The sequence below is a fragment of the Microcaecilia unicolor genome, chromosome 13, assembly GCF_901765095.1.
Source record: "Microcaecilia unicolor chromosome 13, aMicUni1.1, whole genome shotgun sequence".
NCBI lineage: Eukaryota > Metazoa > Chordata > Amphibia > Gymnophiona > Siphonopidae > Microcaecilia > Microcaecilia unicolor.
In genome coordinates, this window is record NC_044043.1 from 77,396,832 (window position 1) to 77,416,279 (window position 19,448).

Genomic DNA, 19,448 nt, shown 5'->3' on the forward strand with positions numbered 1-19,448 from the left:
CCAGAGGGATTTAAAGAGTTCTTGAAAAGAGTAGTCTTGATGGGCAAACGTACCATACTACAATTGTGGCTACAACCAGAACCACCTGGAACACCGCAATGGCGAGGAGCCATGATGCAATGCTGCATGCTAGAAAAGAAAAAAGTGGGAGACTTAGCCTCGAAAAAAGGAGACCAGTTCTGTAAAGTCTGGCTCCCGTTTTGGGACACTCTGACACCTGTTGCGAGAAGCAGGATATTGAACTGTTAACAGAACCGGTAGTGGGAAAGAGTTCAGGGTGGGGATAGAGAGGGGGGGGGGAGTTGGGGGAAGAGGGAGGAAAACTTATAAGCTTGATGACATCTCTTATGTATTGTTCAAATTATTTGATGTATTGTGTTCAAGTGTTATCAATAAAAAAATTGATATATATAAAAAAAGCAAGGAGAAACAAAAAAGCCCCCATGATAGAAACTATCAACAGCCATATATATTTGGCACGTTGTAACCTAGGGCGTCTGGTCCGATAGGTTCTGAGGGGTTTTCTCCTTGCATTGGGGTTCCTAGCCCATTATAAACCATAAAGCTGTATTTCTCTGTTGATCACCCTCCCCTCACCTATCCACACCCATCCTGTTAGAATATCAATGATACGCTTTGATGTCCCCATGCATACCTCCGACCCACCCCCATCCTCCCACCCTGTCAGACTGTCATAGTAACGCTTGAATGTTTTCACTTATATACACTGTCAGCTAGCACATTTGCTTATTTCCGATCTGACGAAGAAGGGCAACCTTCGAAAGCTAATCAAGAAATGTATTAAGTTATGTCCAATAAAAAAGGTATCATCTTATTTTCTTTTCCATGTTTTATTTTGTTTGATTTCTATAGATTCTACATGGAATGTTGCTATTCCACTAGCAACATTCCATGTAGAAGTCGGCCCTTGCGGATCACCAATGTGGCCGCGCAGGCTTCTGCTTCTGTGAGTCTGACGTCCTGCACGTACGTGCAGGACGTCAGACTCACAGAAACAGAAGCCTGCGCAGCCTTCTACATGGAATGTTGCTAGTGGAATAGCAACATTCCATGTAGAATCTCCAATAGTAGCAACATTCCATGTAGAATCTCCAATGGTATCTATTTTACTGTCATAGTAATGCTTGAATGTTTTCACTTATATACACTGTCGGCTAGCACATTTGCTTATTTCCGATCTGAGGAAGAAGGGCAACCTTCGAAAGCTAATCAAGAAATGTATTAAGTTATGTCCAATAAAAAAGGTATCATCTTATTTTCTTTTCCATGTTTTATTTGGTTTGATTTCTATAGATTCTACATGGAATGTTGCTATTCCACTAGCAACATTCCATGTAGAAGTCCACCCTTGCGGATCACCAATGTAGCCGCGCAGGCTTCTGCTTCTGTGAGTCTGACGTCCTGCACGTACGTGCAGGACGTCAGACTCACAGAAACAGAAGCCTGCGCAGCCTTCTACCTGGAATGTTGCTAGTGGAATAGCAACATTCCATGTAGAATCTCCAATAGTAGCAACATTCCATGTAGAATCTCCAATGGTATCTATTTTACTGTCATAGTAATGCTTGAATGTTTTCACTTATATACACTGTCAGCTAGCACATTTGCTTATTTCCGATCTGAGGAAGAAGGGCAACCTTCGAAAGCTAATCAAGAAATGTATTAAGTTATGTCCAATAAAAAAGGTATCATCTTATTTTCTTTTCCATGTTTTATTTTGTTTGATTTCTATAGATTCTACATGGAATGTTGCTATTCCACTAGCAACATTCCATGTAGAAGTCCACCCTTGCGGATCACCAATGTAGCCGCGCAGGCTTCTGCTTCTGTGAGTCTGACGTCCTGCACGTACGTGCAGGACGTCAGACTCACAGAAACAGAAGCCTGCGCAGCCTTCTACATGGAATGTTGCTAGTGGAATAGCAACATTCCATGTAGAATCTCCAATAGTAGCAACATTCCATGTAGAATCTCCAATGGTATCTATTTTACTGTCATAGTAATGCTTGAATGTTTTCACTTATATACACTGTCAGCTAGCACATTTGCTTATTTCCAATCTGAGGAAGAAGGGCAACCTTCGAAAGCTAATCAAGAAATGTATTAAATTATGTCCAATAAAAAAGGTATCATCTTATTTTCTTTTCCATGTTTTATTTTGTTTGATTTCTATTGATAACCTTAAGAGTGGACTAACACGGCTACCACACTCCTCTCCTTGCATTAAAATACTTAATAGATAAATGGAAGGGGTTTCCCCCTCAGAAATGGCACGTTCTCGAGTTGGGACTACTGCCGCCGGCCACATTGGGCCAGCTGTAGTCCCGGAAGAGCAAGTGGTAAGCCCACTTAGGGCTAACTGCCAGTCCCCTATTGCACCAGCTGGCTAGCACTTTCAGTCTGTGCCCATGCTATGCCCCTGAATCGACTATAATCAAATAAACAGGCTGAGGAAGAAAAACAAAATCACAAATTTTATGCATCAAAATACATTCCTCAGGAATTTCTTAAAGACTCTGATAAATAGTAGCAGTTGTATGATGGTGGAGGGGGGGAGGGGGAAGCCCCAAAGAGCTCTAGTTTCAAATACCTTCGGAGTTAAAAACTCTTCATCATCGGCAAAAACTATTCAAATTATTCAAGTGCAATGAAATAAACTTTTAACTTTTTAAATAAAGTGCGCTTTTCTAACCCCCTCCGGCAATCTCAAATAGTCCCCAAACCAATGACGGCCAGCATTTTGCACTTCTGTCTCAAGGTCGGGGCATTCTTTAAATTGCACTACAAAACTTCACTGCCGACTCCGTGCTCTCTTGGTATGACTGGGGGACCAGTCTTCTAAGAACGCTGAACCCTCCTATATCCCAAGGGCTTGATTCTGTATGATTTTTGCACTTGTGCTTTTTTTTTTTTTTTCCGAAAATGGCCCAAAAAATGTACAAAGCACAAAACTCTGTTCAAGACAGTATTTTCAAACAAAAAGATAGACATTTTTCTTTTTTCAAAAACAGGCTTTTTTCCTAGTCAGATTTGGGACGTTTAGTGTAAAACATCCAAAGACTGACTTAGACACCCATATCAAAAATGCCCCTCCATTTAACTTTGTAAGTCTAAGTGTTTTGAAAATACACCTAATAGGCACCTATAAAATAACATCTACCTAGGTTCCAACTTGACCTCTTAACCTAGGTGCTCACTATCTAATTACCCTCCTCAGTTAATGCTCTCTTCTGATACCTTGCAAAATTGGATCACCCTTTTCCTCTCTTCTCCTGCAAAAAAAAAAAAAAAAAAGAGAAACTGATAGGCAAAATAATTGTAGCAAATTCCACTGCAGTGAAGTTATAGTTAATTAAAACAAATCTACGACCCTAGTCCCCTGCCATCATGTTTTTCTTTTCAAATAGGCTTAAACTGGAAAGTAAGAGAACAATTTATTCTCCAAAGAATCAGATTTATATTGGATGGTGAGGTTGATGATGAGTCACTGCCACATGGGGAGCTGCCAACTCAAACATGTACACAGGGAATAAGTGGCAGGCAAAGTCACACCTTGGAATGATTTTACAAAGAGAAGAAATTGCACCTGTGCTCTCTCGCTCTCTCTCTCTTTCTCTCTCTCTCTCTCTCTCTCTCCCATTTCCAGGAGACCCCCAGGCAGTAGAGCTTTTGGGTGACAAGAAAAACATGAAGAAACAGAGAGCAAGGGGAAAAGAGGGAGGAAGCAAAGAAGAAATGAGAAAGGATTGAAGGAGAGTGAAAATTGAAAATATGGGAGGGTGAATAAGGAATTATTTACCTACTCACATGCTTTGTAGCTTTAAATGTTCCCCCAACTCCCCTTACCCTTCTAGAGTAGAGGTGGGAAAACATGGTCTTCAAGGGCCACAACCCAGTCAGGTTTTCAATCTTTGCACAATGAATATGCATGAGATCTTTTTGCATACTGTAATACAGGGGTATTAGAGTGCAGGATGTCAAACAACTTCAGCTCTTGCAAAATACCGCCATCAAACTTATCACCAGACACAAGAAATTTGTTCAGGTTATGCCTTTTCTAAAGCAAGTGCATTGGTTGCCTATATCATATTGAGACACCTACATACTCCTTGTTTTCAAGATTCAGTGTTTAGGTGAACCCTCTTTCCTCTCTGATCTCTTAGCCCCCTACTGCCCCTCTAGGACGCTACGGTCCTCACAGCAACATAGACTTGTGGTTTCTTCTCTCCGAAATGTTGTCCATAATTCCACCAGGCACACTATCTTTTCAGTTCAGGGGCCAGCATTTTGGAACAATACCAAACCACCTTAAGCTACTTTCTCTTCACTGAAGCTTAGACTAGACCCTGTCGGTAGTGAACCGGGACTGCATAACTATCCTCATGTGTTTTCCCCTCCCCATCTTTCTCTCACAGTATTGTGGTTCTCCCCTTCTTCCCTCTATGCTTTCATGTCTCATATCACCCCTCTTTCCTCTGTTTTAACCTGTAAACCGCCTGGACACCTATGTATAGTAAATCCAACGTTCCAAGTTTATTCAAGTCAAACACATATTAGAAGCAGTACATGCAAATCAATCTCATGCATATTCATTATGGAAATCTTGAAAATATAACTGGGTTGTGGATCTCAAGGACTGTGGTTGCTCATCCGTGCTGTACAGAGTAAGTCTAGGGAGGGGAAGGAGTGGCAAATTCTGCCATCTTCCACCCCCCCCCCCCCCACACATATACACACACCACTCACCACTGCCAAAAATAGCCATAATCTGTCAAATACCCCATTCCCTAAGTGCCTTACTTTTTGTTGAAGCTGCTAAAAAAATGATCATAGACCCCCTGCCACCTCCCAAATGGCAAAATCTGTATATGTTCTGTCTCCTGTCAAAGCTCAGAAGTACATCTCATGAGCTGTGGCAAAGTGTGTTTCAGGTAAGAAAGTGAACCCTGAAACACTGCTATTGTTTTAAACAATAACGTCCCTGCAAACATTTGGAACAATATGATAAATCCGCCCTTTCCCTGGCACTGGCGTAGGAAGGGGAGGGCGATGGGGCGGTCTGCCCCGGGTGCACGCCGCTAGGGGGGTGTCGACTCCGCTGGTTCCCTGCTCCCTCCGCCCCGGAACAGGTTACTTCCTGTTCCGGGGCAGAGAGAGCAGGGAAACAGCGGAGCTGACGCAGCTCCCAGCGACCTGCACTCAGGGCGAATCGGCGTTCCCGCCCACCCCCCGCTTTTGTACGGCAGTAAGAATGCGCTCCAGGGGTGCGTGCCGAGGGGGGATGGGCTGTGCTGCACCCGGGGGGGGGGGTGCGCAGTGGCGACCCGCTCCGGGTGTCAGCCGCCCTCGCTACGGCACTGTTCCCTGGGCAAGTGCCACTCTTAACCCCCATTCTGCTATTGTGACAGTGCCTGTAGGGTTAGTACAAAGAGACCACCTTCTCAAAGACCAAGGGCCGCCTCTTTGTTAAATATTTTTATTAAATTTTAAAGATATAACATAACAAATAGAAAGAAATACATGCACCATAGACAACAAAACAAAATATACACTAAAATATACAAAGCTGAGACCATGCCGAAAAGTCAAAAAGTAGATGAAAGGAACAGATCCAATGTTTTCCATTTCTGAAGACCAGATTTATGGCCATGCAAGAAGTCAATGCAGTCTGCTCATATTTTTTGTAGAGTAAGATCCAATTCCACCAAACAACAACATGGACTTGAGAATTGTCCTTCCAATGTGATATGATTAGTTTCAGAGCAACAGAAACCAAAAAGTCAAACAATAGTTTATTGTTTTCTGTAAATAAAAATGGAATGCAAATAGATTTCCAAATTACATATTTGGGTAAAAAAGATTCTTGAAACCCCAAAATCTCTTGTAATTTATCCCAGACAACTGACCAAAACAGTACAGAGAGACCACCTTCTCGAAGACCAAGGGCCGCCTCTTTGATCAAACCATGCTAGCGATTCCCGGAGCGGCAAAGCTGACAAAGCCCATCTTTGAACAGGCTTCATCAGCACCGCCACGTGGGAATCACGAGTGTGGTTTAGTAAAAGAGGAGAAAAGTAGCCTAGAGGTCAGTGCAGTGGCCTGAGAGCCAGGGGAACTGGGTTTGATTCCCACTGCAGCCAATCCATTATACCAGGTGCAAAATAAATACCTAATTTATCAACCACCTTGACTGTAACTACAGAAAGACAGTATATCAAATCCCACCCCTTTCTTGTAAGAAGCTGATTCATTTTTGTAAGTGCTAGAACACCAAAATGACAAATGAACCTGATTTATATGAGTACTGACCATGAGTCAGGGATGTTATAGAACATTTCTACGAACTTATGGTTTCAGTCCATGTTAGATGCTTAGTAAGGTTTCTCTATAATTAAGTTTTTGCCTTCTGTCTTTTTTTTCTTTTTGTTTTTACTGTTGCTTTAATAGTTTGGCATGACTTAAAAACTTCCTATTTGCTGCTCTTGCTAAGTGTGATCTTGTGGTTTTTATTTTTCACAGCGTAGTATAAACACATCTGCAGGAGGTCCGAGGGTGAGGATGAATGTACAAGACATGAAGTACTTCAGCTTAATAGACATTTGTATGTTCAAGGACATTAGTGGAAACAGACATGTAATGTAATGATGCAGCCGTGCCATTCAGTCAAGTGGACAATGGCGTAGGGGTTAGCATGGGAAGATCACAAATATTGGGGAATAACAAAATCTGGATAACTTACTTGCTTTCCTACTGTAGATAAAACAACTATGAACATACATGTACCAGAAGGGCAACTGATGGCGTGATTTTCAAATTACCCACATGGCTACAAAATCTGGATAACTTACTTGCTTTCCTACTGTAGATAAAGCAACTATGAAAATACATGTACCAGAAGGGCAACTGATGGAGTGATTTTCAAATTGCCCACATGGCTACAAAATCTGGATAACTTACTTGCTTTCCTACTGTAGATAAAGCAACTATGAAAATACATGTACCAGAAGGGCAACTGATGGAGTGATTTTCAAATTGCCCACATGGCTACAAAATCTGGATAACTTACTTGCTTTCCTACTGTAGATAAAGCAACTATGAACATACATGTACCAGAAGGGCAACTGATGGAGTGATTTTCAAATTGCCCACATGGCTACACAATCTGGGGGTTATTTGTACTCACAATCATTTATGCCAATTTTTAAAGAGAAAACGTGCACATATTTTCCTTACAAAAGTGGACACCAATAGAGGTTGATACTCAGAGCAATTTAAACAGCCAGGAAAGTCTCCTGGGCTTTTAAATTGCTTGAGCTGGGCTAGAGGGATACTCAGTGGCACCTAACCAGATAATGCAGTTGGATATCCTCTCTAACCGCCTATGCCAAAAACTGGCTAGTTTGTGGGCTCTCTGGGGGTAGAGTTAGAGCAGAGCAGCAACTTAGGGGCCCTTTTACCAAGCTGCAGTATAAAGGGCCCTGCGCTAGCGGTGGTGTGTGTTTTTGCCGCATGCCGAGGCCCCTTTAACTCAGAGGGTAAAAAGGCTGAAAAAGAAATGGCCATGAGGTAAGTTTACGCTTGTCGTGCGGCCATTTCGGTGGAGGGGGGAGCACTTACCGCCACCCAATGGGATGGCAGTAAGGGATCCCACGCTAACCCGGCAGTAAAAATATGGAAATAAATTTCCATATGGAATTGGCACATGCCGGGGATGGAATTACCGCTGGGCTGCTGCGGCAGTTCCAGATTGTCACGCGACAATCCTATTGCCGCATGCCAACCCTTTAGTAGAAGGGCCCCCTTAGCCAATTATCATCGATTTTCTGTCCTCCAACTGGCTAAGTCACGGCCCTTTTACTAAAGCGAGTAGGTGCCTACGCTCGTCCAATGCATGTCAATGGAACTACCGACCGGCTACCGTGTGCCCTGGACGTAATTCCAATTTTTTTGTGCATCTGATATGTGCATCTGAAAATATATTTTATTTTCTACAGCGTGGTGCTAACCAGGCAGTATTCAGCAGTGTACACATGCTGACAATTACTGTCCGGTTAACCAGGGGTGTAGCCAACCCCCCCCCCCCCCCCGCTACCGCCGCCAACCCCTCTCCTGTCACCACCGCCGCCCGGTACCTTGTTTGCTGGCGGGGGTCCCCAACCCCCACCAGCCGAAGAGTCTTCTTCAGCACCAGTCGACTCTGGCGCCTTCGCTGTGTGATGATCTGTTTCGAACTCCTGACATCCTGCACCGTGCACGTCCTGTGTGTAGCCCCATGCAGGACGTAAGGCATCAGAAACAGATCATCACACAGCGAAGGCACCGGAGTCAACCGGCACTGAAGAAGACTCTTCAGCTGGTGGGGGTTGGGGACCCCCGTCAGCAAACAAGGTACCTGGCACGGCAGCTGGAGGGGGGTCAAATGTAGAGGGGGCCAGAGCTTAATCTGTGGGGGGCCATGCCCCCGTGGCCCCACGTAGCTACGCCCCTGCGGTTAACGCGTGAGACCTTACCGGTAAGTCAATGGGTGGCAGTAAGGTCTCAGGCCCAGAATGGACGCTCGCCAATTTTTATTTTGCCACATATCCATTTTCGCCCCCCTAAAAGGCTTTTTTTGCAGACACTCTGAAAAATGGACCTGTGCGCATCCAAGACACGCACCTACATCAGCGCAGGCCATTTTTTGGTGCACCTTAGTAAAAGGACCCCTTTATGCGGCAAGTTAACCAGACACTGATCTGAACAGAAACAGAGAAAAATGAAGGCAGGTAAAGACCATCCAGTTGATATTCAGTACTATTTAACCAGCCAGAAATGGCTCCTGGCTGGTAAAATGACAATTACCTGGCTATCTGTGAATATTCAGCAAGAGATAGCTGGTTATCTCCCACTGAATATTCATGGTCAGTGCATAGGGGGTAACTGGTTATATCGCGCAATATAACCAGCTATCTGTGAATTTTCAGCACTTCACCAGCCAAGTTAAGTGGTCAAATTAGGCCGCCGAAATAGCAGGCCTATCTGAATATTAACTTAAGCGGCATGATAAGACTCAGCTCAAGATGTCCTGACAATATGGCATCCATGGCCCGGCCTAATGTAAATTAATCCAATATTTGGGCAAAATGTATGCAAATACTCATTGTAGAGATTCAGAAAGCCAGACCTCCATGGATTTCTCCATGGGATGGAGCAGCTCATTCCTAATCTCGAGTGGCATAAAGAATTCTTTTAAAAATCCCAAGAATTCGTTCTCAGGGTTTCTGAAGCAATATCTCTCATAACTGTTCGCGCCTGGCATTTCATCTTTGCATTCTGCTCTGCGGACAGGAGTGCCACCCAGATTGCTTCTGCACAATTACTGACTTGATGTATAATGAAGAAAGCGTGAGAACCGAAACTGAGAAACAGCCTGCAAAATATTGTGTGTATGACTCTGACACAAAACAATTATGAAAAAAAAAAAAAGAGTTTTTCGATTTGGCAAAAGCACAATCATTAGTTTCCACTTTCTATTCTCGTCACCATACTTATTTTATGTGTGACTCAGGAATCTTCTGTTAGTTTCCCAATGGCACAGGATTCCACTAGTCGTGTTGGTGCTGGGGGCCAATATTCAACCAGGGCAGCCACCATTTAACGTTAAACACTGTATCTAGTGCTTAACTTAAAATGTAATCTCAATGGAACTATCTGTGAAAGGAGCGATATGATATATGATATGGTACTTGTGTTCTACCAACTTCCAAAATATGGTTCAAGGCGGATTCCAAACATAAAGGTGAAAATAGACAGAGAAATTACAAGCAAGATTTCTGAAACAAAATAGCCTTCACATTCCTCCAAAAGGAAAGGTGTAAGTAGGAGACGCTCTCGCTGAAATGGGCCAAAGTGTTCCAGATCTGAATGACCTGATCCGAAAAAGATGATTGTAATGATTTTGTGTATTTAACGCCAGAAAAAGATGGAAAACATAAAAGACGATGGTTGTCTGCTCTAGAGAGGGTATTCGGCGAGTTCCCACTGGACAGTTCCCACCCACCCACCAATTCTCCTCTGACCAATTCCCACCCAAGGGGGACAATTCCCTCCCAGCTATTTCCCACACTGCGAAGTTCTTTCGTACCAGGATGTAGGGTTCGGTCTTTTTTCCTCCCTCTTTTGAGTTTTCTTTTTATGCATCAGAATTTGTTTAAACAGCACTATTGCATGGAGGTGAAGCTGTGGGTCGCTGACAGTCATCCAGGTTTGTGGGAAAAAATGGGAATCAGATTGTAATGATTTTTTAAATTTTTTGTATGTGTCAGCTTGCATCGGGGGTTATAGTTTATGCTCTTTATTTGGATTTTTTTTTTTTTTTTGCATGCTGTGATGTACAGAAGGTTGTGTCTGGGAGAGGAAGTGACGTGGGTGTAGTTTTTGGGGGGGGGCATTGCCCCCCCCCCCCCCAAACAAGCTGCATGTCTGGAAGGGGAAAGCGAAGGATATAGATGCCAGACATTGTTCTATTCTAATTGTAAAGGGTGGGAATTGTCCTTCCTGGAGCGGTGGAAAATGGTTGGGTGGGAATTGACCTAGGTGGTAATTTTCCAGATAGGAATTGGTGGGTGGGAATTGATCTAGAACCCTAGGGAGAGTGGGAGCCAAAGGAAGAGAGAAAACCGTGATCAAATACTCAGGACAACAACCATGAAACATTTTATAAACTCAGCAGGCCCATTTAAAAGAGGAAGCCAGTGAAGCCTAACCCAACAAGGGGTTAGTGGAGGAGTGGCCTAGTGGTTAGGGTGGTGGACTTTGGTCCTGGGGAACTGAGGAACTGAGTTCGATTCCTACTTCAGGCATAGGCAGCTCCTTGTGACTCTGGGCAAGTCACTTAACCCTCCATTGCCCTATGTAAGCCGCATTGAGCCTGCCATGAGTGGGAAAGCGCGGGGTACAAATGTAACAAAAAAAATGTCATTTCTTTTTGAACACCATCTTAACAGCAATAGTCTGCAAAAGTTGTAATTCTGAAACGAAATGAGCGGATAGAAGACAGTATATACAGTTACAATAATCTATAGATTATTATTATTATTATTTACTGCATTTGTATCCCACATTTTCCCACCTTTTTGCGGGCTCAGTGTGGCTTACAATATGATATGAATGATGGAAGTACAATTTGTTACAGCTTGGTTATGGATTACATTGTGAAGAGTTATGCGAGACAATCAAAGTATTGTTGCAGAATATAACAATGGATCAAAGCTTTGGAACATTGGAAGGAGACAGCGGGAAGCTAGAAGGGCATTATGTGTGGTATACATATTTCTGTGGGTAAAGGTATGAGTGAGGTTAGATTACGGGGGTGAGAGTTCAGAAATGGATGTATTGATGCATTAGTGAACAGTGTGTGTGGACTTTATGTGTTTTGGTTCTTTCCGTAAATTTTATCAAAAAGATGGGTTTTTAATAATTTGCGGAAGGACGCTTGCTCGTAGATCGTTCTCAGGTTGCGCGGCAGTGTGTTCCAGAACTGCGTGCTCATGTGAGAAAAGGTTGATGCGTGTAGCGTCTTGTATTTTACGCCCTTGCAATTAGGGAAGTGGAGGTTGAGGAAGGTTCGGGATGATCTTCTAGCGTTTCTGGGTGGTAAGTCTATTAGCTCAGACATGTAGGCTGGAGCTTCGCCGTGAATGATTTTGTGGATTAATGTGCATACTTTAAAAGTAATGCGTTCCTTGAGTGGAAGCCAGTGTAGCTTCTCTCGTAAGGGTTTACGATGATAAAACAGCAGACTGTACTATGTTTACTAATGTGCGCTATGGGTGAGCTAGCGTTTTTAACACACGTAAATGGTTTCCACATGTTAAACGCTAACATGCCCATAGAAAAGTATAGGCTCATTAGCGTTTAATGCGCCTTAAATTTAAGGGCATGTTAGAAACGCCAACGCACCTTAGTAAACATACCCCTAAGACTGAAAAATGCTTCTCTGGTAATAAAGTTCTAATATATCTAAGTTGATGCAATTTAAAAAATGCAGGGTTAGTTACAGAATTACATGTAAGTGGCACCATGGTGGCACAGATAATTTAGGGGCCCTATTACAAAGACACGGGGGGTCCTATACACGTTTAGTATGCACCAAATCGGCACTATCACCCGGCTGGAGTGTGAGCCGGGCGGTAATTCTGAATTTGCCGAATCACGTGGTCGAAAATTATTTTCTACTGTGGGCCATTTACCCAGCGGTAAACAGCAGTTGGCGTGCACTGCATGCTTACCACGCAGGTAACACATGAAACCTTACTGCTAGGTCAGTGGGTGGCGGTAAGGTCTCAGGCCAAAAATGGACGCACACTGGTTTCAAATTTAGCATACGTCCATTTTCCAGCACCTTTAAAAAAAAAGGCCCTATTTCCTAGATGTGGTAAAAACTGGTCCCGCGCACATCCAAGGGAGAGATGGATGGGTGATGACAAAGCAGTGTAATTTTATGGCTTATAATGGGGATAGAAAATCCAGATCTTTTTTAAGTCCTGTCTGGTGGGTGTCAAAAATATTTTGTAATTTTGACCTCAAAGGTTTTACGTTCCTGGATTGTCCCCTAACAATTCCTTTTAGTAGTCTCACCATAAAATTATTGATGCAGTGTTCTGGAGTTTGCAAAGTGCTGTCCCACAGAGGTGACATCTTGCTTGGCATTGTAATGTCTAATATTATGTCTATGTAAATTGATTCTCATCTTTAGCATCTGGCTTGTTTCTCCAACATAGCACCCTTCTTCACACTTTTTGCATTAAATGATATAATACCACATTTGAAGATGAGCATGTGAAGGATTCCCTTATGCTGAATGTTTTCCCCATATGAGTGACTGTGGGATCCTGTGAAATGTGCTGTCACAGTTTGCAGCTTGGTTTATTTATTTATATATTGATTGATTGGGATTTATTACCCGTTTTTGTGAAGAGATTCACCCAAAGCAGTGTACGGCAGGTACAATTTAACATAAAACTTACAATTTTGTTAACAGCATAACAATAGCAAAAATTGCAAAATATATTTTTGAATATTGCTACTACTACTACTACTATTTAGCATTTCTATAGCGCTACAAGGCGTACGCAGCGCTGCACAAACATAGAAGAAAGACAGTCCCTGCTCAAAGAGCTTACAATCTAATAGACAAAAAATAAATAAAGTAAGCAAATCAAATCAATTAATGTGAACAGGAAGGAAGAGAGGAGGGTAGGTGGAGGCGAGTGGTTACAAGTGGTTACGAGTCAAAAGCAATGTTAAAGAGGTGGGCTTTCAGTCTAGATTTAAAGGTGGCCAATGCCATTCTTTTCTTTTTCAGCTTGTATTGGGAGCTTGCATTTCGCTAATTTGTGTTTCAAATTAGGTGGCTGTTGGAAAGCCAGCACTGGTAAAAGTCAGTGGCGGTGGGGGTGGTCCGCCCCGGGTGCACACCGCTGGAGGGGTGCAGAGAGCAGCCACATGCCTGTCGGCTCCGCTGTTTCCCTGCTCCCTCTGCCCCGGAACAGGTTACTTCCTGTTCCCGGGCAGAGGGAGCAGGGAGCCAGCGGAGCTGAGAGCCGCGTGGCTGCTCCCAGCAGCCAAGAATGCACCCGGGGGGGGAGGGGGGATTGATGCGCTGGGGGGGGGGTGTCATGCTGCACCCGGGGGGGGGGGGGGTGTGCGCATCGGTGATCCACCCTGGGTGGCAGCCAACCTAGGATCATCACTGGTAGAAGTAGATCTTTTATGATTCTTCTCAATTTTTCCTGCTCTGGATTTTATGTCACTATAAGGGGGATTCTCTCTGTGGCTTTCTTTTCTTTGTTAGTAGTTAATACTGTTATTCAGCGGCAATATCCAATTAAGGGGCCTTTTACTAAGCAGCATAAGCATGTACCCGTGCCCGATGCGTGCCAAAATGGAGTTACCACCCAGCTACTGAGTGGCTCTTGCAGTAATTTCAATTTTGACACGCGTAGGTCATTACCACCTGGCTACCGCGTGAGACTTTACCACTAGGTCAATGACTAGCGGTAAGGTCTCAGACCCAAAATGGGCGCGCACCAGTTTTCATTTTGCCGCACATCCATTTTCAGCAAAAATTTTAAACAGGCCTTTTTTATGGGCGCACTGAAAAATGGATCTGCGCGCAGCCAAAACCCTTGCCTACACTACTGCAAGCCATTTTTCAGGGCACCTTAGTAAAAGGACCCCTAAGTGCCACTATCAGTGGATAGCTCCGACCAAGCGATTTCACTAGGCAGGAGCCTCTCCTGCCTGGTAAAATCACTTTGTATATTTACCCCTTAATGGCTAACTATCAGCGCTAAATGGATAGTTTCTGGTACCATCTACACTACTCCCCTAAAGCAGATTATTTTTCTACAGATATCTGTCCCTTAAGTGAGTGAAATATACTACTACTACTACTACTACTACTACTTATCATTTCTAAAGCGCTACTAGTATGCAGCGCTGTACACTTGAACATGAAGAGACAGTCCCTGCTCGACAGAGCTTGCAATCTAATTAGTACAGACAAACATGACAAACAAGAGATAAGGGAATATTAAAGTGAGGATGATAAAATAAGGGTTAGGAGTTAAAAGCAGCATCAAAAAGGTGGGTTTTTAGCTTAGATTTGAAGACGGCCAGAGATGGAGCTTTGACGTACCGGCTCAGGAAGTCTATTCCAGGCATATGGTGCAGCAAGATAAAAGGAACGGAGTCTGGAGTTAACAGTGGAGGAGAAGGGTGCAGATAAGAGAGATTTACCCAGTGAACAGAGTTCCGGGGAGGAATGTAGGGAGAGATGAGAGCGGAGAGATACTGAGGAGCTGCAGAGTGAATGCACTTATAGGTCAATAAGAGGAGTTTGAACTCTATGCGGAAACAGATAGGAAGCCAGTGAAGTGACTTGAGGAGAGGGCTAATATGAGCATAACGACACTGGTGGAATATTAGTCGTGCAGCAGAATTTTGAACAGATTGAAGAGGAGAGAGATGGCTAAGTGGGAGACCTGTGAGAAGCAAGTTACAATAGTCTATCCAAATATTATCTGTATAAGTATTAAAAATACATGGATAGGCAAGTTTTGTGTTTGCAAAAGCATAACCAAGCACCTGGATTGTATTGAGGCTGTCATTCTGATAGGACCAGCATTAGAATAAGAAAAGATGGTGCCCTGCATGAATTCTCTGATGAAAGGGATCCTCTTCCTGGTCTCCAAAGCTCATGTGAAGCGTTATCTTTGGATACCTGTTTGGTTGACCTAATAGGAAATACTGGAACTTGCAAAAGACATTCACGATTGCAAAGAGCCAGCAAACACAAGAAGCTACACATTTATGGCTTTTACTTTATAATTATGAAATCTTTTCATTGTAAATGTTGACGTGTGTTAGTAGTTAGTCTGTGATACCTGTGGGGAGAAGAGAGGAACCAGATGGAGCTAGGTCAAAGCTGTATTGATGTGGTAAAACATTTTTAGATTAGTCGTGCGGCAGGTCAACTAAGAAATACTTATGGATATTTAAATATAAATTAAAGAATTGTTTGCATGGAATTGTTGATTACCTGGATTTTTTAAAAAATGGATTATTTTGTGTTTTCTTGCAGATTGCTGAGGAACTGGGAAATGAGAAATTCAACATTGAAGCCAACCAGGCTGGAACTGGAAACTGGTTAAAGTATATACGGGCGGTGTGTTCCTGTGATGAACAAAATCTCGTGGTGTTCCCCATTAACGACCAGGTAATTGGTTTTAAAATGTATGAGTGGTCTAATGAGAAGCAAGTGAAAATATATTTCATTCAGATCTTTACATTTATTTGCATTGTCCCTTATTTTAGAAGCTCCATTCATATTTTTGTGTCTGAAAAACAGCATTTAGACATGTATATTTCATGGACCAGGGGTGGCCCAAGGCTATCAGCTGCATGAGGCAGGGACGAGATGCCTCCCCCACCCAGCCACAGTCTGGCATCTCCCCCCTTCCCTCATCAACCTTTCCCCCCGCGTTTACCTTCTTTTTTCTTTTCTGAAATGCAGCAGTGGCAGTGATTCCCATAGGCTGCCCTGCCGCCGGCACCAGCCTCTTCACTCTACTGCATCTCGCCTCTGAGGAAACAGGAAGTTATATCAAGAGATGGGCCGCAGTAGGGAGAAGAGAGGGGTGCCAGTGGCAGGGCAGCAGCTGCCACATTTTGGAAAAGAAAAAAAAGATAAAAGTGCGGAAGAGGGTTGGGGAGGGAAGTGGGAGATGCCCCCTCCATGGAGAGTGCCGCATGAAGCCCCCGCCTCAGTTGGCCTAATTGGATGTCCAAATTCTGATTTTCTAAAGCTGGGAGAATAACATCTAAAACTGTTGAATGTCTGTATGGCAAGGGGGTGAGGTCTAGGGATTAGGAAGGAGCCAAAACATGAATGTCCAACTCCAGTTTCAGAAAGGGAAGGGACATCGATGTCTAAAAAGATGGATGTTGGTATTTAGACCTGGTACTTAATCAACTCCTGAGCATGCAAGGTGCATTCTATAAACATTGGGTGTGCGGATGGTGGGAAAAAAGGATGACTCCTATAAATAATGGCTAAATGGCAGAGAAGATACCTCTTTTAATCTGGAGCATTGGTTGGTGCATGGTCAAGCCTTACTCTTCCTCTAACTGGCTGCCTCTTTGCCCTCACCTAAACCTCTACAGCCCCATTAATTCCCACTCAGAACAGCATGTAGTAGGATTTCTGGCATTTATGTGTGTATTTGATGCCTCCTTAACCCCTAATTCTCTAAAAGTCACCAAAATTTGCACATTCCCAATGTGTGTGTGCATCGTAATTGAATAATGAGCCAAGTAGTGTCAATAATCGGCTTTTTAACAAGCAATTATTGGTGCTAATTGGAATCAATGAAGTTGTATGTGCCTAAATTTAGCTGCGTGATCCACACCTAAATTTTCTGCAGGTCCTGAAAAAGGGGGCGTGGAAATGAGATAGTCAAGGTCAGATGTTCAAAAGAATCCGCAGCCAAGCGGAGAACTCGAACTCCCCACAGAAAAACACAAGTATATAAGTGAGAGTGGGATGTTTGACCACGGAAATTCAAATCCTGGAGACAAGAATCTTAAAAAACTTGTTTATTGATGAAAAGATTCGACACAACTGTTGTGTTTCGGCCATCAGGCCTGCATCAGGAGTCTTGCTCAATAACGTGTCGTTTATTGAGTCTCAGACGCCAGGAAGAACTGTTGATATGTGCAGTAGGTAGCACGTGATGTGATGATCTGTTGTAAGGGTCTTTAGGAAGACCTTTGGTGATAAGCTTGCTAGTAGACAAATCAAGTGACACGGGCGTGGTTTTTGGTTACGTGCGCGATTATAGACTAAGGGATTAAATTTAGGCAGGGGCATTTGCTCCACATTCTTGTTGGTGCAAATGGACGCACCTAAATTTACACACGAGACTTAAGCGCTATTCTATAAACTGCACCTAACTTTAAGCACAGCTTATAGAATAGCATTTTTTTTCTGTGCTGATTTTTTTGTTATCATATATAGACTCTAGCCCTTAATATATAGTAAAATAATTTTCTCTGTGTTAGCTGCTGGAAGTGCCGTCAACAGTTACTGCCAAGGTATAGCAGTTACCACGCGTGAATTTTAACTAACGTGCCGCAACAGCAAAGTTTATCACACTGTAGTGACAGGACACTTATGTTTTTAAGAAGTGCTAACTAACCACATGCCTATTAACCAAATCCCTGCAAAACTCTAAGCGTGCGTCAAATCAGCATTACCGCCCAGCTAGCACGTGTGCCTGGTGATAATTCCGAGTTTGGTGCATGCTGAAAACATGGCGGTGGTCAGCAGTTGGCGCATGCTGGACAGTTACTGCGCGGGCAACGCATGAGCCCTTACTGCTAAGTCAGTGGATGGCGTTAAGGGCGCAGGCCATAAATAGACATACGCTGGTTTTCATTTTGCCGCACGTCCATTTCCCAGTCCGAAACAACCCCCCCCCCCCCTTTTTTTCCAGATGCGCTGGAGAAATGGTCCAGCGTGTGTCCAATACATGCGCCCACACTACCGCAGGCCACTTTTTGGTGCGCTTGTGTAGAAAAGCCTGTGAAAGAGGATCCGTAAAGCTGAACAGCCTCTCATTGGACCAGGAGAGGTCGCATTGTGCACTTGGGAGGGGAAAGAGGAATAAACACCATGCACAAATTTAGTACAGAAATATTTTAGTGCATTGTGTTTTTATAAATTGAACCTGGCAGTCCAGTCTAAATCTGTCTAGCTATGAAGGGCCAGGAGGCAGTTCCAAGAATTTGTAAGACAGCTGCAATTTACCAGGACTCTATTCATGTGGATTTTGGAAGACAGCAACGACATGACTAGGCAATCAAACTAAAAAAGAAAAAATTTCCAAGATTTTATGTAACACTTCCACAGTCCAACTGCTGTGGCAGACAGAAACCTGGTTTTTTCACTAGTAATTTTACCTTAATGCCATTCTGGTATTTAGGCATTTCAGTATAAGACCATTGAAGTAGCAAACATCTATCTCTCTCCATTCTTGTGGATGCTGCATTCTTTTTAGCAAATTTTGCAAAATAAAACAGAGAGAGAGAGAGATGCAAACAAAATTCTCATGCTTAAGTGAGACAAAAATGATGTTAGGGATGACATGATTCCAATGAAAACGACTTTCACCGTGCCAGTTAGATTAGGTTAACGAGGTACCTATTGCCAATAAAAATGCAAAGGTTTAATGTAATTACAAGTTTGGCTTTGATTTTTTTTTTTTTCTGCCTTGTTTCCAATTGCATCACAGACGGGCGGTATTTCTTTACTCATTCTTACTTCTGTTCAGGGGAAAACAAAAAATGCATCTGCTGTTTATGTACCAGTTTCAGTAGTGATATGGAGACGAGAGTGGAGGAGTGGCCTAGTGGTTAGGGTGGTGGACTTTGGTCCTGGGGAACTGAGGAACTGAGTTTGATTCCCACTTCAGGCACAACAGGCAGCTCCTTGTGACTCTGGGCAAGTCACTTAACCCTCCATTGCCCCGTGTAAGCCGCATTGAGCCTGCCATGAGTGGGAAAGCGCAGGGTACAAATGTAACAAAAATAAAATAGATACTATTGGAGATTCTACATGGAATGTTGCTACTATTGGAGATTCTACATGGAATGTTGCTATTCCACTAGCAACATTCCATGTAGAAGGCTGCGCAGGCTTCTGTTTCTGTGAGTCTGACGTCCTGCACATACGTGCAGGACGTCAGACTCACAGAAGCAGGAGCCTGCTCGGCCACATTGGTGATCTGCAAGGGCCGACTTCTACATGGAATGTTGCTAGTGGAATAGCAACATTCCATGTAGAATCTCAAATTGTAGCAACAGTGGAGGAGTGGCCTAGTGGT

At 43.4% G+C, this 19,448-nt stretch overlaps 1 protein-coding gene across 2 annotated transcripts in view; it reads left to right on the forward strand.

Moving 5' to 3' along the window:
• The window catches only part of PRDM16 (PR/SET domain 16), an 895,576-nt gene that overhangs the window by 733,611 nt on the left and 142,517 nt on the right, over positions 1–19,448 (forward strand). For both annotated transcript variants that reach the window (XM_030222585.1, XM_030222586.1), the window contains exon 4: positions 15,647–15,781. In XM_030222585.1, coding sequence (XP_030078445.1) covers positions 15,647–15,781 — 135 coding nt within the window. The remainder of the gene's footprint in view (positions 1–15,646; positions 15,782–19,448) is intronic.